Source organism: Cervus canadensis, chromosome 29, assembly GCF_019320065.1.
Source record: "Cervus canadensis isolate Bull #8, Minnesota chromosome 29, ASM1932006v1, whole genome shotgun sequence".
Lineage (NCBI taxonomy): Eukaryota > Metazoa > Chordata > Mammalia > Artiodactyla > Cervidae > Cervus > Cervus canadensis.
The window spans coordinates 24,729,025-24,753,768 of NC_057414.1; the positions used below are offsets into that span (position 1 = coordinate 24,729,025).

Below are 24,744 nucleotides of genomic sequence, written 5' to 3' on the forward strand. Positions count from 1 at the left end.
GCTAATAATATAAAATTTTAGAATTCAGAGTTGGAAGAAAACATCTAGTTTAGTCTCCTTTGCAACAAAATAGTTCCTTCTGTTTCTCTAAGAGGTAAAAATTTCTGCTTGAAAATCTTCTGTTATTATCTGTTCTTAGAATTTTTTTTCATGTCAGATTCTTTCCTGAGAATAGGTTTGGATGGAGATAAGGCATTGAGTGCTAACTGCAGAGGAGGAAAGAGAAGTTTGAAAGTGGATCTAAGGTAATTTGTAAAATTTGCACTTTTGTTGATGGCATGTTTGGAACAAACACCTTTGTGAATTTGACTGTTGAGCTAGAAACAAAGTTCAGGTAAAGGGAGAATTTATGCACCTCTAGCCTACAAGATATCTTTTAATTCTGCCAGATATTTACATAATCCTCTGTTGAAGGTCTGATGAAAAGAACATTTTTCCTGACCTGTGTGTTTTTCCTTGCTATTTTAAACAAAGCTTTATTTTTTTAGATGAGTTTTTGGTTTATAGTACAGATTTCTCATATACCCTAGGCCCGTACACATGTACAGCCTGTCCCATTATCAAACATCCCCACCAAGAGGGTACACTTGCTTTAAAAGATAAATCTACCCTGATACATTATAATTACCTGAAGTCCATAGTTTACTTTGGGGTCCACTTTCAGTTTTGTCCATTCAATGGATTTGAACAAATATATAATAGCATCTATCTACCATTCCATACAATGTATTTTCACTGACCTAAAAGTCCTTTGTGTTCCACCTATCCATTCCCTGTCGACCAGTAATCTTTTTACTGTCTCCAGAATGTCATATGGTTGGAATGATAAAGGTTGTAGCTCTTTCAGATAGCCTTCTTTCATTTAGTAATACAGCCTCATTATTCCTCCATGTCTTTGCATAGGTTGATGGCTCATTTCTTTATAGCACTTAATGATGTTCCATTGTCTGGATATACCATAGTTTATCCATCCACCTACCAAAGGACATCCTGGTTGCTTCCAAGTTTTGGCAATTATGCATAAAGTTTATATAAACATCAATATGGAGACTTTTGTGTTAAAATATGTTTTCAACTTGATATTTGCTTAAATATCAAGGACCATGGCTGCTGGATCATGGTAAGAATATATTGAGATTCATAAGAAACTGCCTGTCTTACAAAGTGACTCTGCCATTTTGCATGTCTACCAGAAATAAGAGTTCCTGTTAGTTCACATTCTCACTAGTATTTGGTATTGTCAGTGTTTTAGACTTTGGGCATTCTAAGTTTGTAGTGTTATCTATTTGTTTTGATTTGTATTTCCCTGATGACATAATGTGCAACATCCTTTTATGTCCTTATTTTCTAGCTGTATATTTGTCTTCTTTGGTGAGGTATCTGTTAAGGTCTTTGGGCTAATTTTTAATTGGGTTGTTGATTTTCTTATTGCTGAATCTTAAGAGTTCTTCATAACATTAGTCCTTTGTCTGATGTTGTCTTTTACAAAATATTTTCTGTCATTCTGTAGCTTATCTTCTTATTATCTTGGCTGTGTCTTTGGCAAAACAAGTTTTTTTTTTTAATTTTAATGAAGTTCAGTGTATCAGTTATTTCTCTTATGAATTGTGCCTTTGGTGCTATATCTAAAAACTCATTGCCATATCCAAAATCATTTAGATTTTCTCTTAAATTATCATTTAGGAGCCCAGTAGTTTTGCATTTCACATTCAGGTTTGTTATTCATTTGGAGTTGATTTTTGTGGAGAGTATAAGGTCTATGTCTAGATACATTTTGTGTATTTATGTGTGTTAGAGAGAGATGTCCTGTTGTTCCGGAATCATTAGTTTTAAAAGACTATTTTTTCTCATTGCATTGCCTTTGCTCTTTTGTCAAAGATCAGTTGACTATGTTTACTCTACTTTTTTTCAAATCTTGCAGATCCCTTTTCAACTCCATTTCTAATTATATCTTCATCACACCTTCAATGCTTTTGTTTTAACTACATTACCATTTTCTTATATGCATGAGGTTAGTCTTTGATATTGGACATTTACTACTAAGTGCCAAGCACCGGGCAAGGAATTTTATTTTTGTTATCTCATTCAATCCTCACAAAGACTTTATCAGGCAGAAAATATGATTATCCACTATTCTTTTGTAAGAGTTGAGACTCAGATAGGTTAAGTGAGTTTCCTACGGCCCAGAGGTAGAAAATGATAGAGTCAGGGTCAGAGTTAAAAACCAGTTTTCTATTAGAGTAAGTTCTTTAGGGGCTAACACTTTCTTTTATTCATCTTTATATTTCTAGCAGGTGGATAGAAAATTAATGTTTGTGAGATTAAATTAATTGTTGAGGTTTAAACTCAATATGTATATTATATTTTGGGCTGGAAAGGAGTTTTTTTGCTTTCCTGTTTGTATTTTTGCCAGAATCACAATCTACTCAAACATTTTGTGCAGGACAAGCTTTATACAGGGCCCTGGCTCTATAGATTGATTTCAAGACTATTCTGAAGAGCTCCTACTTTCTCACTTCTTCATTCTTTGCCATAAATTCTACTTATTGAGCTTTTTTTCTTGTATGGCTATAAGCCTTTATTCTTATAAAATTGAAACAATGTAGGAAATGGTAAGAGATTAGCAATTTATAAATTAATATTAATAGATCTATCAGATTATTTCCTATGAGCAAATAATGATCACAGGCAGAGAAAAATAAGTTATATCCAAGTGACAACATGTGGAGGGCTAACATAAAATTTGATTCAAAGGAACAAAAGAAGATATTGGGCCTTCAGAAAAAATAATTGAGGATCTTTTGGTTTATCTGACAGACATTAATTAATGAAGTTAAAAAATAATAATGTCATTGAAACTTACATGTATGAGATCTGTAGTATAGAAATAAAGTCTTCCTGAGGAGGGACATATTTCTGGTGGGATGCAATATTATTTCTGTTACTTACACGAGGCTTTCTTCTAGACTTGGTGTAATTCCTGTGTGTGTGTGAGCATGTTATAAATATGAATTGTATATCTTTTCTTGAATGTAAATGCTAAACAATGGAAAACACTATTGCTGAAAGTAAAAATAAATAGGTAAGTGAGTATAATTTCTGTTTAGGTTCACATTTTTATATGCATATACTTGGATAGTTGGTCTATTGCTTTGCTGTGCTTAGTCGCTCAGTCATGTCTGACTCTTTGCGACCCATGGACTGTAGCCCACCAAGATCCTCTTTCCTTGGGATTCTCTAGGCAAGAATACTGGAGTTGGTTGCCACGCACTTCTCCAGGGGATCTTCCCAACCCAGGGATCAAACCCACGTCTCCTGCACTGCCGGCCGATTCTTTACCAGTTGAGCCACCTGGGAAACCCAAGAATACTGCAGTGGGTAGCCTATCCCGTCTCCAGGCGATCTTCCTGACCTAGGAATCAAACCAGGGCCTCCTGATTTGCAGGCAAATTCTTTACTAGCTGGGCCACTAGACAAGCCCAGTTGGTCTATTGAGCAACTAATTATGACTTGGCTTATAATACAAAACAACTTTGCCATCTGATTCCAAATTTTCCTTGGAGAAGATGCTTCTGTAATATACCAGTCTGTGTGATGATAAACTGGATTGGGAGAAACTACTTAAAACCTATAATAAGTGTGGATTACTGCGAGATTTGTCAACTATAGAGATAAATTATCCTATGTAATTTTGCATATGAAAAATACTGAGGCCAAATGTAACACATTATTTAGCTGCAGGCCTGGATTTATTACTGATTTCCTTTTCCTCTTTGATGTTTTTTTGCTCACAGCCACTGCTTGAGAAATAACTCTACTAGGAAGATATTTTCTTAGTTATTTGTGGTCTTATATCATGAATGCTTTCTTTTCCAGGACTGCCTGGTGCATAAACATGCAGAACTACACTTCCGTGTCAGAGTTCATATTGCTGGGAATTCCTAACACTGGAGGGCTGGAGAACTTGCTATTCATCCTGTTTTTGATGTTCTATCTTTTCACTTTACTGGGAAACCTGCTCATCTTCCTCACCATTCTGGTTTCTTCCAACCTCCACACCCCCATGTATTTCTTCCTGGGCAACCTGTCAGTGTTTGACATATTTTTCCCTTCAGTGAGTTCCCCCAAAATGATGCTCTACCTAATGGGCCAAAGCCAGACCATCTCTTACCAGGGCTGTGCCTCCCAGCTCTTCTTTTACCACTTCCTGGGTGGTACCGAGTGTTTCCTGTACACTGTGATGGCCTATGACCGCTTTGTGGCTATTTGTCATCCTTTGCGATACATGGTTATCATGAACCCTAGAGTGTGTACCACCTTGACAGTGGGCTCTTGGCTGGGTGGCTGCCTACATGGAAGTATCCTCACATTTCTTGTTTTTAAGTTACCCTACTGTGGCCCCAATGAGGTGGGCAATTTCTTCTGTGACATCCCAGAGGTGCTACCCCTGGCCTGTGCAGACACCTCTCTAGCTCAGATGGTAAGCTTCACTAACGTGGATTTTGTGACTCTTACATGTCTTATCCTTATTTTTACTTTCTATGGTTGCATCATCCTTTCCATTTTCAAAATCAGATCCTCCGAAGGCAGGCGCCGAGCTTTTTCAACCTGCAGTGCCCACCTGATTTCAATCATCTTGTTCTATGGGCCTGTGATGCTCATCTATCTTTGGCCTGACTCCAGCCACTGGTTAGACTCTGTTATCCAAGTGTTAAATAATATTGTCACCCCTTCCCTTAATCCTTTGATTTACACCTTGAGAAACAAGGATGTGAAGCTGGCTCTGAGGAAAGTATTAACTTAAGTGGTCCACGTTCTGGGGCATAAGGTATGGTGGCAGTTCCTCTCTGAAATTCTTTGAGGAGTTGCTTCAGATACACTGCTTGTACAACAGGATTGCTGCCGAAATAGTGAGCTGGGTGAAGATGCTATGTGACATCTCTTGGGAGTCCTAAGTCATGTGGTTGGGGATTGGTGGACTGAGCCACGATGTACCACTTCAAGGAAGCTTTTCAGATTAACTCAGTCTTTCTCTGTTTTAATTTGCCAAAACAGTGTATCTTTTCTGCTTTACACAGTCTGTTCTCATGGGAACTATGTTTTGATTGATTACCATAAAGAAGAAAGGTTCTGGAGAACATGGACTGGCTTCCTTCCTTCTTTCCCAAAATATATGCCTTACTCTATTCTCTTACAATCTCTTTTTGGCCATTTAATAAAACCAGGTCAACAAGGTATGAAATTTTAAAGTAGAATTGCACAGTTTGGTAAATTTAAGTTTAAACTTGGTTTATAACTTCTATGGCTTTAATCATGTCTTCTCAGTACAAAACAATCCCATTTGGAGCTTTATGCTTTTGGCCATCAGAGAAATTTGGCATTAAAATTCTACTCATATGTCTCAAGTGAGAAGTTGGCCATTAATCTATTCTTATAAAATGGGAGACTGGATTTCTGTAAATTGGCAGAGGAAAGTCTCTCTGAGCCAGCATTCTCTATTCATTATAGGTTTGGTCCATTTCCTAAAAATCTAATAGATCTGTAATTAGTTAAAATTGAACAACAATAACAACAACAAAAAATAAATAAAACTGAACCACTAACAATATAACTTACTTGTTTTTGAATCTTTCAACATTTAAATTTTAATCTTTAATCAAATGAGTTTTAGGTTGATTATCTATTTAGATTTATCCACCCAAACATCTAGAATAAGAGCTAACACTTAAAATAGTTCAATGTATATGATACACTTTACATGTATTGACTACTTTAATTCACAAAATCCTAACACATAGATACAAAGACATACATATCCTCCTTTCATGGGTGAAATAACTAAGGCCAGAGAAATTTTTACTCCCAGACAGTCTGAATCTAGAACTGAATGGTTACTGGTTTATAAAAAGCACTGAGGTATCATAAATTCTATATAATTATAGCTATCCTTACATCTTGCTTTCTGAATATTATTTGTTGTTCTATTATTTGTTGTTTAAAAATTAATAAGGTGGAGACACTGGGGAGAAAAAATGAAGGAGGGGAAAGTCTCTGATAAATTGCTCTCTGTTGTATAGCTGTCCCACATGGGGAGAGAGTGGGTCCCAAAGGAATACCCCAAGTTCTCTCCTCAGGGAACTGATGCTTCTTTTCTTAGGGACCACAGGAAATGTTGGTCTAGATTTTCAGTTCTGACTGGCTGAATCTGACCAAGAGGTGCATTCATCTTCCCTGGTTTCAGAGCCTGGCCTTCTGTTTTTCACAACATTTAAAGGAAAGAAAGCAGGAGGGTGGATGTGGAGCCTGGATTTTAGCCAAGCCCACTCTTTCCCTTCCATCTGTAGGTTCCTTCTTTCTAGAATGCTCTCTCTCCATCTAATGGGTTAAACACACCATGGGCAGGTGAGAGAAGATGGGAATTGGCTCTAATTGGAGTTCGAGCTAAAACTGACTTAGTTGACTCCATGGATTGTCTTAAGATAGTCCCTAGTTAATGACGCTGAGTCTTAAAAACCTTCATCGGGATGGCATATATTGTCATATTGCAGACATAATTCCTACTGAGAGATTGAATGTTACGTTGAAGTAAGATAGCTATTTTTATTATTGCTAAGTGCCTGTTGCTTTTTCCCTGCATTAAATATTATCATTTCCATCCTGTTTCACTCTATTTCCACTAGATGGTTCTTAGTTGTCCATTGTTCTAGCTGATGATGGAGAAAGCATTTTTGTGAATAATTTTAATCAACAGGTGATTCCAAAGTGCTGTAGGCACAAGTCAGCTAAAGCCAAGTGATGTGTGGAGTAAAGGAGCACTGAAATCAGAATATTAGTACCTTGAGGGAATTTTCTAATGAGGGTGGGCAGTTGCAACCATTATATTAGGGATTTTATATACATTAAAGCATTATTCCTCATAAGAATCATATTATTCAACTATTAACCAGATACCAAGGAGATTTGGAGACTTTTTCAAAATTGTCCAAAATCATGGAGTGTGCATTTAAACTCAGATAAATCCAAGGGCATGATTTATCCTCTGCCCTCTGCTCTAGTCTGCCTCTTGTGTTATCTGTTATCCTTCAGAGGACACAGATGAAAAGTGACTTGCACATTAATTAGTGAAAACTGGACTGACTCCCGTCTAGAGGTTTTTAATGTACAATATATAGATAGTATCCCTTTCCGTGGATCCTGTGCAGGCATTAGTGTTTTGGGGAAAGCCCATCTCAGTGAGACCACTGTCTGATCTTCCAGGTGTGACTAGATATGAAGATGAGGAATTACACGCCAGTAACCGAGTTCCTCCTCATGGGAATCCCTCACACACAGGGGCTGGAACACGCGCTCTTTGTCTTGTTCCTCACCTTCTACCTGCTCACTCTCGTGGGGAACCTGCTCATTCTCCTGGCCATCCTTACTTCCTCCAACCTCCACACCCCCATGTATTTCTTCCTGGGCAACCTGTCAGTGTTTGACATCTTTTTCCCTTCCGTGAGTTCCCCCAAAATGATGCTCTACCTACTGGGGCAAAGCCGGACCATCTCTTACCAGGGCTGCGCCTGCCAGCTCTTCTTGTATCACTTCCTGGGCTGCACGGAGTGTTTCCTGTACACCGTGATGGCCTATGACCGCTTCGCCGCCATCTGTCACCCCTTGCGGTACACGGTCATCATGAGCCCCAGGGTGTGCGCCATCTTGACTCTGAGCACCTGGGTGGGGAGCAGCGTGCATGCGTCTGTCCTCACATTTCTTGTGTTTAGGTTACCCTACTGTGGCCCCACGGAGGTGGGCAATTTCTTCTGTGACATCCCGGTGGTGCTGCCCCTGGCCTGTGAGGACACCTCTCCAGCTCACAGGGTGAGTGTCACCAACGTAGGTGCTGTGGCACTCCTGTGTTTCCTTCTTGTCCTCACTTCTTACACTCGCATCGTTATCTCTATATTGAGGATCAGCTCCTCAGAAGGCAGGCACAGAGCCTTCTCCACCTGCAGTGCCCACCTGACTTCCGTCCTGCTCTTCTATGGACCCGTGGTCCTCATTTATCTCCAGCCTGCCTCGAGTACATGGTTGGAATCTGTGGTTCCATTGTTGAATAATATTGTTACCCCATCCTTAAATCCTTTGATATACAGCTTGAGAAACAAGGATGTGAAGTTGGCTTTGAGAAAAGCATTAATCCAGGGAGTACATACCTGAGGAGTGTAAGCTTTTCTGTCAGTACCTGTTCTTATAAATTTGCCCAGTATTCATTGGGGGCGACTAGTTTCTTAGAGTTGGTGTGACTGCTAAGTGCGATTTGGGACAAGTAGGTTGAATGCATTCTCTGTCATTATCATGTAGTATTTACATAAACTTTTATTCAACAAAATCTTTTATAGCACTACCCTGTGCAAGACACTATTTTGTCCACTTTATAAATACCGACATAAGTTATTATGATAATTATCATATACAGTAGATATTATTATCCCAATTTGCAGGGGAATATATTAAAGCAGTGGAGGTTAAGACACTTCAGTTTACAGAGATAGAAGGTTGCTGAGCTAGGATGTTAATGGAAGGGTTTTAACTTTGTGCTATTAATTCTGCCTCTGTGTCATCAGAGATAGCTTAAATGCCTACTTCTTCCAGGCACTTTCTTTCAATTTACAGACAGTATTCTCCAATTTTTCAGAAAAAAATCTAGTTTATTCAACTCGTTACATTAGTTTCCATCAGTTTTTCATCTATATTGTGATGAGTGTTCAATACTTGAGTCTGAGATTAAGAAATTTGATTACATTTCAGAAGCCAGGTGATATCCATGTTATCTACTAATAGGTATTGCCACAGATCCTCTAGTTTTAGGTCAGTGTTTCTGCTCTTTATGACCATGGTTTGGATTCTTTAATAATGATTTCAGATTTCCTGTCATTAAATCAAAGACTGAATTTGAATTCCAGATTCCTGGTTCATCAAGATAACTTTTTTCCTCAAGTAAACAAATAGGTTTGAAGAAAACAGGAAAAATGTAAAAACTGAAGTGTCTAGAAATTGCAAATTAATCCTACCACCCAAATGATAATCACTATCAATATTCTGTTATTTCTCCTCTCTCTCTCATTAGTGACTAAATTGAAACAAAAGTTTCTGACTTCCTGTTTATAATTATTTCAACTGTATCATCCATATACCTATCTACATATGTGTGCCTCTACAGTTGTAGTCATAGTATATATATATTCTTGTTCTAACAGTGTATCAAACATTTTCAATTGCTGCAATTTTTAAACCAGTTTTATTGAGATACAATTCACATACCAAATAATTCACACATTTAACTTATACAATTAATGTTTTTTTAAGTATATACTAGAATTTCAACTATCACCATGGTCTATTTTACAACATTTTTTTATCATCACAAAAAGATACCCTATACCTTTTAGCTACCATTCTGTTATTATTATCCTTATCATCTTCCTCTCTAAGCAACTGATAATCTGCTTTCTGTATTGATAAATTTGCTTGTTCTGGACACTTTATAGAAATAGAACTACATAAAATGTATATTTTTTTGTTACTGCTTTCTTCAACTTAGCATAACATTTTGAAGGTTCATCCATGTAGCAGGTTACTATTTTTTCCCACTTCTTATTTTATGTGGCCTGAACATCCCTAGTTACTTTGGTTTCTGAGGTCACTATATGTTATTAAATCCATATATATTCATAACTGTACTCTCTTCATAAAGGGCTGACACTTTTATCATTATAAAATGCCCCTTTTTTATCTCTAGTAATACTTTTTTTTTCAATTTCTTATTTCAGATGAATATATTACAACTTTTTCCAAACCACAGATGAGAACGAATTTTGATAGGGAAAAAGGTGGGGCAGGGAAGACAGGGTCAGAGAATAGGACTAGAATCATCATCTAGAAAGCTGTAAAACAATACTGATGCCCAATCTCCACCTTAGACAATTGAATAGTAACAGTTCTAAAAGTTCCCAGAAAATTCCATTATTCAATCAGGGTTGAGAAGCACTAGTTTGCATGCTTCCAGCCAGTTTTGCTTTATTGGTGGTTGGGGCGAGGGAGTGAATCCTGGGATCCCGACAGAGATGCAAAAGGGGAGATGCTGTGAGTGTTTGAGGGTCTCCTGCAGAGGCGTGGGTTGGCAGTGGCCTGCCACAGGGATGGGGGAGGTGGCAGCCACAGTCCCAGGAGTTGCGTCTTGGCATAAGTCCTCTTGGAAGTCTTCTAGTAATACTTTTAAAGTCTATTTTGGCTATTAATTTAGCCATTTCAGCTTTCCTGTGGTTGTTGTTTGTATGACATCTCTGTTTTTCTATGCTTTTATTTTCCTTCTATTTGTATCTGTCTCTGTGAGGGAGTATCTTGAATCTCTGTGTGTGTGTGTCTTCTGTAAGGTTCCATAGGTAGCTCAGTGGTAAAGAATCCACCTGCCAATGCAGGATACACGGAATCGATCCCGATCTGGGATGATCAGGCATGTTGCAAAACCACTGAACCTGTGAGCCACAGCTATTGAGCCTCTGCTCTAGAGCCTGGGAACTGCAACTACTGAGCGACCTGTCGTGCCTAGAGCCCGTCAACAAGCAAAGTGACCGCAGTAGGAAGTGTAGCCCACTCACCTCAAGGACAGAAAAGCCTGCACACCAAACAAGACCCGACACAGTAAAAAAAAAAACCCAAAAACAATAAAGATAGTTTAAAAAAGTGCAGCCTGACCATCTTGGCCTTTAGATTGAATTTTAATTCATTCACATTTTAATGTTAATATGGATACAATCGTATTTACATGTGATATTTTACTTTTTGTTTTCTATATGTCTCATTCCATGTCTTTTTGTTCCTCTATTTCTCCTTTACTTTTAAAAATTAGTGCATAATGTAGCATTTTAAATTTCTTTAATGAGTTTTACATTATATTCCTTGAGTTATTACCTTAATAGTTGCTCTAGGGCTTACCATCTTATATCCTAACTTATCATAATCAGCTTCAGGTGTATGCTAAATTAATTCCAGAGTGATATAGAGACACTACTTCGATACAGTTCTCTTCCTTCCCCTCTCCTTTTGGGATAAAATGGTTAAATCTATATTATATCTATGAATGTTACAATTCCCAAAACATACTGTTATAATTATCACTTTGTATAATTTTATGACTTTTAAGGAAGTATGTAAAGCAGTTATGTATTTATAGCTTTTGTTATAATGACATTCCTACTTATTGTTGACATTCGCCATTTGTTTCTATGGTTTTGAACTATCATGTTATTTTCTTAGCCCAATACAGATTGGCTCCCATTTACCTCTTTTTTGCTATTATTGATAAGTGTTTTACATTTTCATATATATTGCATGCCCCATAATAGTTTATGCACATATTGCTTTACATATTTGGTTTTAAAATAAGTTCATAGAAATTAGAAAATATACATTTATAGAGTGTTTTAATAACATGTCAGGAAGCAACAGTTAGAACTGGACATGGAACAACAGACTGGTTCCAAATAGGTAAAGGAGTACATCAAGGCTGTATATTGTCACCCTGCTTATTTAACTTATATGCAGAGTACATCATGAGAGATGCTAGGCTGGAAGAAGCACAAGCTGGAATCAAGATTGCCAGGAGGAATATCAATAACCTCAGATATGCAGATGACACCCTTATGGCAGAAAGTGAAGAAGAACTAAAGAGCCTCTTGATGAAAGTGAAAGAGCAGAGTGAAAAAGTTGGCTTAAAGCTCAACATTCAGAAAACTAAGATCATGGCATCTGGTCCCATCATGTCATGGCAAATAGATGGGGAAACAGTGAGAGACTTAATTTTCCCGGGTTCCAAAATCACTGCAGGTGGTGATTGCAGCCATGAAATTAAAAGACACTTACTCCTTGGAAGGAAAGTTATGACCAACCTAGACAGCATATTAAAAAGCAGAGACATTACTTTGCCAACAAAGGTTTGTCTAGTCCAAGCTATGGTTTTTCCAGTGGTCATGTATGGATGTGAGAGTTGGACTGTAAAGAAAGCTGAGTGCCGAAGAATTGATGCTTTTGAACTGGTGGTATTGGAGAAGACTCTTGAGAGTCCCTTGGACTGCAAGGAGATCGAACCAGTCCATCCTAAAGGAGATCAGTCCTGGGTGTTCATTGGAAGGACTGACATTGAAGCTGAAAGTCCAATACTTTGGCCACCTGATGCAAAGAGCTGACTCATTTGAAAAGACCCTGATGCTGGGAAAGATTGAGGGCAGGAGGAGAAGGGGATGACAGAGGATGAGATGGTTGGATGGCAACACCAACTCAATGGACATGGGTTTGGGTGGACTCCGGGAGTTGGTGATGGACAGGGAGGCCTGGCATGCTGTGGTTCATGGGGTTGCAAAGAGTCGGACACGACTGAGCAACTGAACTGAACGGAGCTGAATAACATGTTTAGCTTTACCAGTGCTGTTTGTTTTTATTTGGATTTGGATTACCATGAAGTGTTACATATTTTTAGCCTGAAGAACTTCATTTAGTGTTTCTTGTAAGTTGCATCTGCTGGAAACAAATTCTTTCCATTTTAATTTTTCATAGAATATGTTTATTTCATATTCATTTTGATGATACCTTTAATGTAGGTAGTTTAGTGGTTGACTTTTTTTCCCTTTTGGGTATTTAAATATTTATTCTGGTGTCTTCTGATCTCCACTGTTTCACATGTGAAGTCACTCATAGTTCTTACTGAGGTTCCTGTGTAAGGGATAATGAGTTATTTTTCTCTTGATGTTTTCTGCATTTTCTCCTTCTGTTTGGGTTTTGGTATTTTTATTATTATGTGTTTGTTTATGCCTAGCTTACATGGCCTTTATTGAGCTCTCTTTAGAGCTCATGATACGCAGAGATTGTTCAGTAAATAACTAGTACAATATACACAAACATCAGTCATGTTTATATATTGACTTTCTTCTTATCTCTACTAATTCTGTGCCACAACACATTACACCCCTCTGTAAATGGTAGCACTGAGATATAGCAATAAATATCTTGCCCTTCATAACACATGTAGTTAGGCTAAATGCAGGTCTAGTACCAAGCCTTCTTAACTCCTACTATCACTGTTTCCTGTTGTATCATACTGACAACATCCCAGATAACCCTCTAGTGTGAAAGCGGTGGGAAAGCCTTATTGTCCAGTGTTTTTTGAAGAGAAGATGTCCTAATTACTGGGTTCAATTACCATGTGTATTTGGTTTTTCCACTGTTACATTTTCTAACTTGGCCTCCCATAATACTCAAGTTGTTCATTATTTCTCACTTTTCTCCAGAATCCAGAGAGAAAGAAGGAGAATATTTACAGGAGACCCCACGGACACATCAGTCCTTATTGTCTATGACATTTTACTGATGTATAGGTTTGTGTTCCATTTTTACTCCCCAAAGTATACATATCATTTGAAACCATTAAAACAAAACAAAAAGTAAAAATCCCAAATAAAATAAATTGCTGCCCTTACAAAAAGCATGAGACAAAAAGGACAAAATGAAGTCCATTTGCACCCACAGACAGTGGTTTGATGTACAATTCCATGGCCCCTCCTAACCTGACAGGTAAAATCTAAGATCATACAGAATCCTATTCCTATGCTTTGGGAGTGAGTCCTAGACTATATGCTGGATTCAAACAATTCTAGTATTAGTTTGCCATCCTATTAAGGCTGGATACTGATGGAAGAACCCTCATGTTATGATATCTTGTAAAACCTGTCTAGTGATTATGACAAATAGTTATCACACTAATATTTAAGCTTGTTCAGTAGATTTCTATTCTGTGCAATGGAAAGTTCCATCATGTTTATCTTATTCACCATTGTATGTGTTGGACATGCCCCAGTACCTAGTGAGCACTGTGGGTGAGTTTATTAAGAGAATGAATGGGTACCACTTATTCTTTTAAATTATCATGTAATAGCATATGTATTTAGATGAAACAGAAACTTGAGTGAAACATGGGATACAAAACAACAACATACACTAATTTAAATATGTATTCTCACTTAAGTTGAAGATATATGCAAGCCAAATCTGAATGAAATCCAACCACTTTTCTAAGCTCCTTCTAAATCAGTGTTGTAATGACTGGGATTGCAAAAAAAAAAAAAAAAAATTAAGCACTTTAAATCTTTCCTAAATGTAAAACTTTAATATAGCACACAACATAAAATTTTATTTAAAACACATGCACACAAACACACACGCATACACCAGTTTATAAAATCTACTGCATCGTCAGGAACAGCAACAGCAAAACAAATAATATAATTAAAGGAGGGGTGCAGAACTTAAATGTGTACTCAAAACTATGTTTTCTCCAGTAGCCATGTACAGATGTGAGAATTGGACCATAAAGCAGGCTGAGCGCTGAAGAATTGATGCTTTCGAACTGTGGTGCTAGAGAAGACTTTTGAGAGTCCCTTGGTCTGCAAGGAGATGAAACCAAGTCAGTCCTAAAGGAAATCAACCCTGAATATTCATTGGAAAGACTGATGCTGAAGCTGAAGCTCCAGTAGTTTGGTCACCTGATGTGAACAGTCGACTCATTGGAAAAGACCCTGATGTTTAGAAAGATTGAAGGCAAAAGGAGAAGGGGGCGGTAGAGGATGAGTTGGTTAGATAGCATCACCAACTCATAAGACATGAATTTTAGTAAACTCCAGGAGATAGTAAAGCACAGGGAAGCCTGGCATGCTGCAGTCCATGGGGTCACAAAATGCTGGACATGACTTAGCAGCTGAACAACAACACCCATAGCAATGGATTATATCTCTTCCTAATATTTGTGTTTTAATGAATCATGGGGATAGTAATTGTGAGATGCACAAAACCCTTGAAGATTTCTTGGAATTACTTACATACAAAGTAAAATATTCAATTTATAGTAAGGGCAATTGAGAAAGGAAAGATTGGGGCACATTACTAATTATAAATCATTTCAGTGCTGGGCTGATTTTCACTAATTCAGTAAATGTTTTTCATAGTATAGAAATTTAGATTACAAGTTGAAGCAAAATAATTAAAACTATGGATATATGTGTGTATATATATTCAGAATTCATGCATTGAACTATTTAACATGTGACACAATCCAAAATAACACAGTTTTGCGTGGATAATGATGATGATGATTTTGAGATATTAAAAAATTTCTGAAAGTGTTAGTAGCTCAGTTGTGTCCAACTGTTTGTGACCCCATGAACTGTAGGGGTCTGTAAGTACTAGGATATAGTTAGACTTTTCACCTATGGTTCAGGAAATCAAAATATTCATATGCTACAATATACTTCATAAATATGTAGGAACAAAATACTGATCAGTGCAACAGCAGAGATCAGTCTCAAAAATGCTGTGTTCAGTGAAAGAAGTCAGACAAAAAAGCAACATACATTTTGTCACTCCACTAGTAAAAGGGCAAGTTCATTGAGATGTAAAGTAAATTGATTGTTGTGTGTGTATATAAAGAGGGAATATATATATATATATATATATATATATTATGTGTATTGTATATATACTTATTTACATGTACACATAAGTACATAATACATATACACATAGTATATATATTATGAGGGAAATATTCTAAGATTAGATTGTGGTAATGGTTGTTCAACTATCGATACATATTCTTTGTAAGTATAGTCTATTGAGTTGTACACTTAAAGTGGGTACTTTATGGCATAGACATTGTACCTCAATAAAGCTGTCTAAAATATTAAAGAAATCATTGCTTGTCAAAAAATTTTAGGTTTTATGATGACATGATTCACCATCTTCATTTTGAAAACAAAGCTAACAAATAAGAAAATGGGTAGAAATATAAGGCTACATTTGCTTTTAAAATTAAGACTAAAATTATTTATTCCATTTTGTTAGAAGTGATCGTAAGTTTCAAATGCAGACAGACTGACATTCAAATCTAAGTTCTGTGATTGGCTTTTGGAGTACATAACTATTTAAACTTTTCCACAGCCTTATCTTTATCTTCAAAAAGAAAATAACATCTATTCATAGGGTTGGTGCAAGGGTGAAATAAAGGAGCCTTGAAGAGTTTGTTTAAATAAAATAGGATATTCTCAGTAAGAAGTAATTATAATTTCAAAAGCATAGAAACAGAAGACTTCTGAATTCCTTAGCATAGAAAAAAAGACAGTGATTATTAGGATGCTGTGAATATGCAAACCATTGTCATTTTGTGTGATCTCAAAGTGATTTTAGCTATAACATTTAAAATAGATCCATGTGCTTGTTTCATTGAATGGCCAGTAAAGATAACATGATCACAGCCCTACTTAATTCTGACTTTGGTGTTCTGATCCTTTCTCTACACAGTACTTAGCAGATTGATTCCTAAAACATAAATTGAACCAAATTAGAGTAGTTAAAGCATGCTAGATAAAGGCTAGTAGTGATCTTTGATGAAAATGAAAAAAGGGTTTTTAGAAAAGGATAAGATATTAATTGAGGCAGTTGAGAAAGTGATATTGGGGAACTAATTATAGAAAAAAGGTTTTGTCAATACCAGATGAGATTATTGCCTCATTTCTAAGTGGTTACTTTCCTAATCTCCAGCTTTTTCCTTAAACTCAGTTCTTTCAGCACAGGATCACTGGGTAATTTCAAATATTTGAACTTAATGGATGGCTCTCTACTGAAGGAAAAAAATGTCTAAGAGTTACTGTTAATCAAAGGGATTTGAAAAGAAGTAAATGCTTTTGCATAATTGCATTTTAGTCTAAGAATTAATGAGATAGAGAGAAGTAAAGAAGTGGAGGGGAGAAGGAGGAAGGAAAGTCTCCAGTCTAATTGCTTCCTCTGTTCTACAGATATCTCCTTTGGGGAGACGGTCCCAAAGGAATACCCAAAGTACCTATTCGCTCTTCAGGGAATGAATGCCACTCCTCTGACAAAGAGGTGTGTTCAGCTTCTCTGGTTTCAGAGCCTGGCCCTCATGTTCCATGGCATCTAAAAGGAAAGGAAACCAAGAGGGTGGATGTGGAGCCTGGATTCGAGCCCAAGTCCACTCTTTCCCTTCCATCTGTAGGTGCCTTCTTTCTAGAATGCTCTCTCATCTGATGGGTTATACATACTAGAGGCAGGTGAGAGAAGATGGGAATTGGCTCTACTGGAGTTTGGGCTAAAACTGACTTAGTTGACTCCATGGATTTTCTTAAGATATTCCCTAATTAATGACACTGAGTCTTAAAAACCTTAATTGTCTCCATACGTATTGTCATATTGCAGATGTAAATTCTATTGAAAGACAGAATTTTATGTTGAAAGAAGATAGTTGTTTTTAATATTGCTAATTGCTTGATGCTTTTGCCTGCATTAAGTATTATCATTTCCATCCTGTTTTCCTGTATTACCATAGATGGTTTTCAGTTTTCTGCTGTTCCAGTTATGATGGTGAGAGCATTTTTGAGAACCATTCACATCAATCAGTTCAGGTCAGTTCAGTCACGCAGTTGTGTCCAGTGCTTTGAGATCCCATGGATGGCAGGCCTCCAGGCTCCTCTGTCCATAGAATTCTCCAGGCAAGAATACTGGAGTGGGTTGTCATTCTCATCTCTATTTTTATGTATAGTATACAGATGTTATCCCTTTCCAGTGGGTTCTGTGCAGGTATTAGCGTTTTGGGGAAAGCCCATCTCAGTGAGACCACTGTCTGACCTTCCAGGTGTGACTAGATATGAAGATGAGGAATTACACGCCAGTAACCGAGTTCCTCCTCATGGGAATCCCTCACACACAGGGGCTGGAACACGCGCTCTTTGTCTTCTTCCTCACCTTCTACCTGCTCACTCTTGTGGGGAACCTGCTCATTCTCCTGGCCATCCTCACTTCCTCCAACCTCCACACCCCCATGTACTTCTTCCTGGGCAACCTGTCAGTGTTTGACATCTTTTTCCCTTCCGTGAGTTCCCCCAAAATGATGCTCTACCTACTGGGGCAAAGCCGGACCATCTCTTACCAGGGCTGCGCCTGCCAGCTCTTCTTGTATCACTTCCTGGGCTGCACGGAGTGTTTCCTGTACACCGTGATGGCCTGTGACCGCTTCGCCGCCATCTGTCACCCCTTGCGGTACACGGTCATCATGAGCCCCAGGGTGTGCGCCATCTTGACTCTGAGCACCTGGATGGGGAGCAGCGTGCATGCGTCTGTCCTCACATTTCTTGTGTTTAGGTTACCCTACTGTGGCCCCACGGAGGTGGGCAATTTCTTCTGTGACATCCCGGTGGTGCTGCCCCTGGCCTGTGAGGACACCTCTCTAGCTCACAGGGTGAGTGTCACCAACGTAGGTGTTGTGGCACTCCTGTGTTTCCTTCTTGTCCTCACCTCTTACACTCACATCATTATCTCTATATTGAGGATCAGCTCCTCAGAAGGCAGGCACAGAGCCTTCTCCACCTGCAGTGCCCACCTGACTTCTGTCCTGCTCTTCTATGGACCCGTGGTCCTCATTTATCTCCGGCCTGCCTCCAGCCCATGGTTGGATTCTGTGGTTCAGCTATTAAATAATATTGTTACCCCATCCTTAAATCCTTTGATATACAGCTTGAGAAACAAGGATGTCAAGTTGGCTCTGAGAAAAGCACTAATCCAGGGAGTACATACCTGAGGAGTATAAGCTCTTTTGTCATTATCTGTCCTTACAATTTTGCCTTGTATTTATCTGGGCACCTAGTGTCTTAGAGTTGGTGTGACTGCTAAGTGAGATCTGGGACAAGTAGGTTGAATTAATTCTTTATGATTACTGTGTATATATTTATATAAATTTTTTTCAGCATAATCTTTTACAGCACTTACAGGCAGTATTCTATGCACTTTACAAATATTGACACATGTTTTTATTATAATTATCACATGGAGTAGATATTATTACTCCAATTTACAGAGGGGGATATTAAGGCACCGAGAGGTTAGGACAGTTTTGCAGTGTCACAGAGATAGAAAGTTGCTGAGCTAGGATGTGAATGCAAGGTTTTTAACTTTGTGCTAATGCTTCTGCTGTATTGTCAGAATTATAGCATAAATGCTGACTTCTTCTAGGGACTTCTTTTCAATTTGCATTGAATATTCTCCAATTTTCAAAAAAAATCTGTAGTCTATTAAATTTGTTCCATTAATTTTGTCACTTTTTAGTATATATTTAAATAAATGTTATGTATTTCATCTTGATGTAAAGAATTTCAGTTACATTTCAGAAGCCAGGTGATATCCATATATCTACTAATATGTATTTTAATAGATCGTCAATCTTAGTTAAATATATCTGTCCTTTACTACAGTGATTTGAATTCTATAATAATGACTGCAGATTTTCTTTCATTAAATTAAGACTGAGTTTGAATTGCAGAATTCCTGAACCTTCAAATATAATAATCTTTTTTCCCTTATATGAGTAAAGAGATTTGAAGAAAACAGGAAGACTGTGAAAATTAAAGTGACCTGAAATTATGCATTAATGCTACCACTGAAATGATAATCACCATTAACATTCTGGCATTTGCTCTCTCTCTCTCATTGGTGACTAAATTAGAGCTAAATTTCCTGACTTCCTGTTTATAATTATTTCATTTATATCTGTATTATTATATACCTATCTACACATGTGTATTTATGCAGTTGTAGTCACATATTTGGGGCTTCCCTGGTGGCTCAGTGGTAAAGAATCTGCCTGCAATGCAGGAGAGCCGGGTTCTATCTCTGGGTTGGGAAGATCCCCTAGAGTAGGGCGTGGCAACCCACTCTAGTACTCTTGCATTGAGAACCCCATGGATGGAGGAGCCTGGCAGGCTGCAGTCCTGTATTCCCGAAGTCCTTAGGGTTGCAGAGAGTCGGACATGACTGAAGTGACTAAGCAGCAGCAGCTGTGGTCATGTGTATAAATAAGTGTGTAAACTGTGCTCAGTTGCACAGTCATGTCAGACTCCTTGCAACCCCATGGACTATAGCCCACCAGGCTCCTCAGTCCATGGGACTTTTCAGGCAAGAATGCTGGAGCGGATTGCCATTTTCTACTGCAGTGGGTCTCTTGTGTCTCCTGCACTGACAGGCGGATTCTTTTAACACTGAGCCACCAATCTTGTTTTGTTTTAATAGTGTATCAAGCATTTTCAATTGCCACAGTTTTTAACCAGTTTTATTGAGATATGATTTACATACCAAGTAATTCACCCATTTAAAGTACATGCGTCAGTGTTTTTTAAGTATACTCACAGATATGTGCAACCATCCCCATGGTGTGTTTTAGAACATTTTCATCGTCTCAAAAAGATATCCTTTACCATTTAGCTATCATTCTCTTATTACCTCTGCCACCTTTGACTGTAAGCAATCATTAATCTGCTTTCTGTATCTATAGATTTCCCTGTTCTCGACATTTTATATCAATAGAATCACATAAAACGTGTTTTCTGTGTGACTGTCTTAACTTAGCATAATGTTTTCAAGGTTCATCCATGTAGTAGCAGGTTATGTCCCTCTGCAACCCCCCAACTTCATATGTGATATGAATGTCTCTAGTTCTCTTGATTCCTGAGGCAACTATATATTATTAAACGCATATGTATTTACAATTGTTCTGTCTTATACCAGATTAACCCTTTTATTATTATAAAATATTCCTTTTTCTCTCTAGTAACATGTTTTGTTTTAAAGTCTATTTTGTCTACTAATCTAACCACTTCAACTTCCCTGTTGTTTCTATTTGCATGACATCTCTTTTTCTACACTCTTATTTTCCTCCTATTTGTATCTTTGTTAAAAAAGTATTTATTTTTAATTAATTTATTTGGTTGCTCTGGTTCTTATATGAAACCAGATCCCCTGCATTGAGAGCTCAGAGTCTTAGCCAATGGACCACCTGGGAAGCCCCTTGTTTTTGTCTTTGAATCTAATATGTGTCTCCTATAGACAGAATGCATTTGGATCATTTTTATGGTCCAGTTCAATGATCTCTGCCTTTTGATTGAATTTTAATCCATTCACATTTTAATGTTAATATAGATATAATTGGATTTACATGTGATATTTTACTTTTTGCTTTCTATATGTGTCATTTCATGTCTTTTATTGTTCTTTTATTTCTCCTTTACTTTAAAAAATTAATTTATAATTAATACTTTTTATCATTTTTAATTTTTTAATGAGGTTTTCCTATATTGCTTGAATTATTACCTTAATAGTTGCTCTAGGGCTTACCATGTTATATCTTAACTTACCACAATAAGCTTCAGACACATACTAAATTAATTCCAGAGTGATAGAGAGACACTACTTCTATTTAGCTTTCTGCCTTCTGCTCTCTCCTTGTGGTATTATTGTTAGACATATTACACCTATGAATGCTACAATTTCACCGATGCATTGTTATAATTATTGCTTTGTGTAAGTTTATGTCTTTTAAAGAAGCTGGGTGAAGTATGTAAAGCAACTATGTATTTATAGCTTTTGTTATAATAACTTTGTTACTTTTAGTTTTCTCCCTTTGTTTCTGTGGTTTTGAATTATCATGTCATTTTCTTTGCTCAGTACAGATTTGCCCCCACCTACCTCTTTTTTGCTATTATTGGCAAGTATATTACAGTTTCATGTATATTGCATGCCCTGTAATACTTTACATGCATATTGTTTTATATATTTGGTATTAAAATAAGTTCACAGAAATTAGAAAATATGGATTTATACTGTCTTTTTGAATAGCATACTAATGGTGTTTGTCTTTCATTTGTATTTGGATTACCATCTAGAGTTAAGTGCTTTTAGCTTGATGGACTTCATTTAGTAGTTCTTGTAAGGTACATTTGCCGGGAGCAAATTTTTTCCGGTTTAATTTTTCATAGAATGTTTTTATTTATTGTTTCATATTCATTTGGATGATTTCTTTAATGTCAGTAGTATCCTGGTTGGCTTTTTTTCCTTTCAGTACTTAGATACTTATCCTGGTGCCTTCTGAGATCTGCTGTTTCATATGAAAAGTCAGTCAAAGTTCTTACTGAGGTTCCCTTGTAAAGGATGAGTCATTTTTTTCTGAATGCTTTCCACATTTTTTCCTTCTGTTTGGTATTTGGTATTTTTGTTATTCTGTGTTTACTTATGTCTATCCTACATGGCCTTTATTGAGCTCTCTTCAGAGCTCATGATACATAGTGTTCAATAAATAGCTGGTATAATATAGAGGGACTTTGGTCATGTTTATATATATATTGACTTTCTTATTATCTCCACTAATTCTGTGCCACAACCCATTGTACTCCTCTGTACATGGTGGCACTGAGACATAGCAATACGTATCTTGCCCTTCATAACACATGTAGTTAGGGGAAATACAGCTCTAGTCTCAAGTCCTCTTAACTCCTACTATCACTGTTTCCTACTGTGTCATACTGACAACATCCCAGATTACCCTCTAGTGTGAAAGGGGTGGGAAAGCCTTATTGTCCAGAGTTGTTTGAAGAGGAGATGTCCTGATTACTGGGTTCAATTACCATGCATATCTGGTTCTCCCACCAAGTTGCATTTTCCAACTTGGTCTCCCCAGATACTCAAGTTGTTCATTATTTCTCACTCTTCTCCAGAATCCAGAGAGAAAGAAGGAGAATATTTACAGGAGATCCCACAGACACATCAGTTCTTATTTTCTATGACATTTTACTGATGTGTAGGTTTGTGTTCCATTTTTACTCCCCAAAGTATCCATAACATTTGAAACCATTAAAACAAAACAAAAAGTGAAAATCCCAAATAAAATAAATCGCTGCCCTTACAAAAAGTGTGAGACAAAAATGATAAAATGAAGTCCATTTACACCCACAGACAGTGGTTTGATGTGCAATGTGAGGATTCCATGGCCCCTCCTAACCTGACAGGTAAAATCTAAGATCATACAGAATCCTATTCCTATGCTTTGGGAGTGAGTCCTAGACTATATGCTGGATTCAAACAATTCTAGTGTTAGTTTGCTGTCCTATTAAAGCTGGATACTGGTGGAAGAACTCTCATGCTGGAAAACCCTTAATAGCTGGTAAACCCTATATAGCGATTATGACAAATAGTTATCACCACTAATATTTAAACTTGTTCATTTTAATTCTTTTCTATGCAAGACAAATTTCCATCATGTTTGTCTTATTCACTGTTGTACCCATAGGACATTGCCCAGAGACCTAATAAGCATGATGTGTGAGTTTGTTGAATGAATGAATGGGTACCACTTAGCCTTTCAAGTTATGATGTAATTGCAAATTTATTGATATGAAAACAGAAACATGAGTGAAACATGTGGGATACAGAAGAACCACACGACTTATTTAGATATATAGTCTCATTAAAGTTGAAATACATATTCTCGTTAAAGTTGAAGAAAGCCAAATATGAATGAACTCCAATCACCTTTCTCAGCTTCTCCAAAATCAGTGTTGTAATGACTGGCATTGCAAAAATATTAAAACATCTTAAAACTTCCCTGTATCTAAAACTTTAGTAGAGCACACAACATAAATCTTTTCTTAAAACACATGCGCACACACATACACATGCACACACCAGATCTTAAAATCTTATTCCATCATCCTCAACAAGAACAACAACAAAACAAATAACTTGATTAAAAGGGGGAGGGGTAAAGGACTTAAACAGACATCCATAAAGAAGACATACAACTGATCATCAAGCATATGAAAAGATGCTCAATATCAGTAATTGTTAGGGAAGTGCAAATAAAATTCACATTGAGATATCACCTACACCCATTAGAATAGCTCTTATTGGGGAAAAAAGTAAAATAGAAAAGAGATGTGGAAAAGTTGGAACCATTGTGCACTGTTGGTAGGAATTGCAAAATGGCACATTCTCTATGGAAAGTAGTATGGTGATTTCTCAGTAAATTTAGAAATAAAATTGCCCTATGATTCACTAATTTTACTTCTGAGCATACATCCAAGAGTTCTGAATATTCATGTTTATAGTATGTTCATGGCAGAATTATTCACAAAAGGTAGGAGGTGGAAGCTATTTGTGTCCATTAATGACAAATAGATAATCAAAATGTGGAACATACATACATATTGAAAATAAGCAAATGCTTTTACATAATTATATTTTAGTCTAAGATTTAATGAAGTAGAGACAGTGGGGAGAAGAAGGAAGGAGAGGAAAAAGTCTCCCGTCTAATTGCTCTCCCTGTTCTACAGACATCCCACATGGGGAGAAGGTCTCAAAGGAACACTCAAAACATCTATTCACTCTGCAGGAAATGAATGCCACTCCTTTTACCAGGGAACACAGGCACTGTTGGTCTGGATTTTCAGATCTGAATGACTGAATCTGACTAAGAGGTGCATTCAGCTTCTCTGGTTTCAGAACCTGGCCTTCTATTCCACAGCCTCTAAAGGAAAGAAAGCAGGAGGGTGGATGTGGAGCCTGGATTCCAGCCCATGTCGACTCTTTCCCTTCCATCTGTAGGTGCCTTCTTTCTGGAATGCTCTCTCCTCATCTGATGGGTCAATCACACCATAGGCATGTGAGAGAAGATGGGAATCGGCTCTATTGGAGTTTGGACTAAATACGGACTTAGCTGACTCCATGGATTTTCTTAAGATACTCCCTAGTTAATGACGCTGAGTCTTAAAAACCTTCATTGGGATGGCATACATTGTCATATTGCAGACATAATTTCTATTGAGA

The 24,744-nt window shown here is 37.3% G+C and overlaps 3 protein-coding genes across 3 annotated transcripts; all 3 read left to right on the forward strand.

Moving 5' to 3' along the window:
* Nucleotides 1-3,874: 3,874 nt before the first annotated feature.
* On the forward strand, nucleotides 3,875-4,804 carry LOC122431416 (putative olfactory receptor 10D4). The gene has a single exon (XM_043452732.1). The coding sequence runs from the start codon at nucleotides 3,896-3,898 to the stop codon at nucleotides 4,802-4,804; it is 909 nt and encodes a 302-aa protein (XP_043308667.1). The 5' UTR covers nucleotides 3,875-3,895.
* A 2,465-nt stretch (nucleotides 4,805-7,269) lies between these two features.
* LOC122431375 (putative olfactory receptor 10D4) lies at nucleotides 7,270-8,199 on the forward strand. Its single transcript, XM_043452676.1, has one exon. It carries the CDS (start codon nucleotides 7,270-7,272, stop codon nucleotides 8,197-8,199), a length of 930 nt encoding a protein of 309 aa, XP_043308611.1.
* A 9,547-nt stretch (nucleotides 8,200-17,746) lies between these two features.
* Nucleotides 17,747-18,676, forward strand: LOC122431393 (putative olfactory receptor 10D4). Its single transcript, XM_043452692.1, has one exon. The coding sequence runs from the start codon at nucleotides 17,747-17,749 to the stop codon at nucleotides 18,674-18,676; it is 930 nt and encodes a 309-aa protein (XP_043308627.1).
* The last annotated feature ends 6,068 nt before the right edge of the window (nucleotides 18,677-24,744 follow it).

Bases quoted from the DNA above. Each gene is read 5' to 3' on its own strand.
- LOC122431393 (XM_043452692.1), top strand. From the start codon at position 17,747: ATGAAGATGAGGAATTACACGCCAGTAACCGAGTTCCTCCTCATGGGA.
- LOC122431416 (XM_043452732.1), top strand. From the start codon at position 3,896: ATGCAGAACTACACTTCCGTGTCAGAGTTCATATTGCTGGGAATTCCT.
- LOC122431375 (XM_043452676.1), top strand. From the start codon at position 7,270: ATGAAGATGAGGAATTACACGCCAGTAACCGAGTTCCTCCTCATGGGA.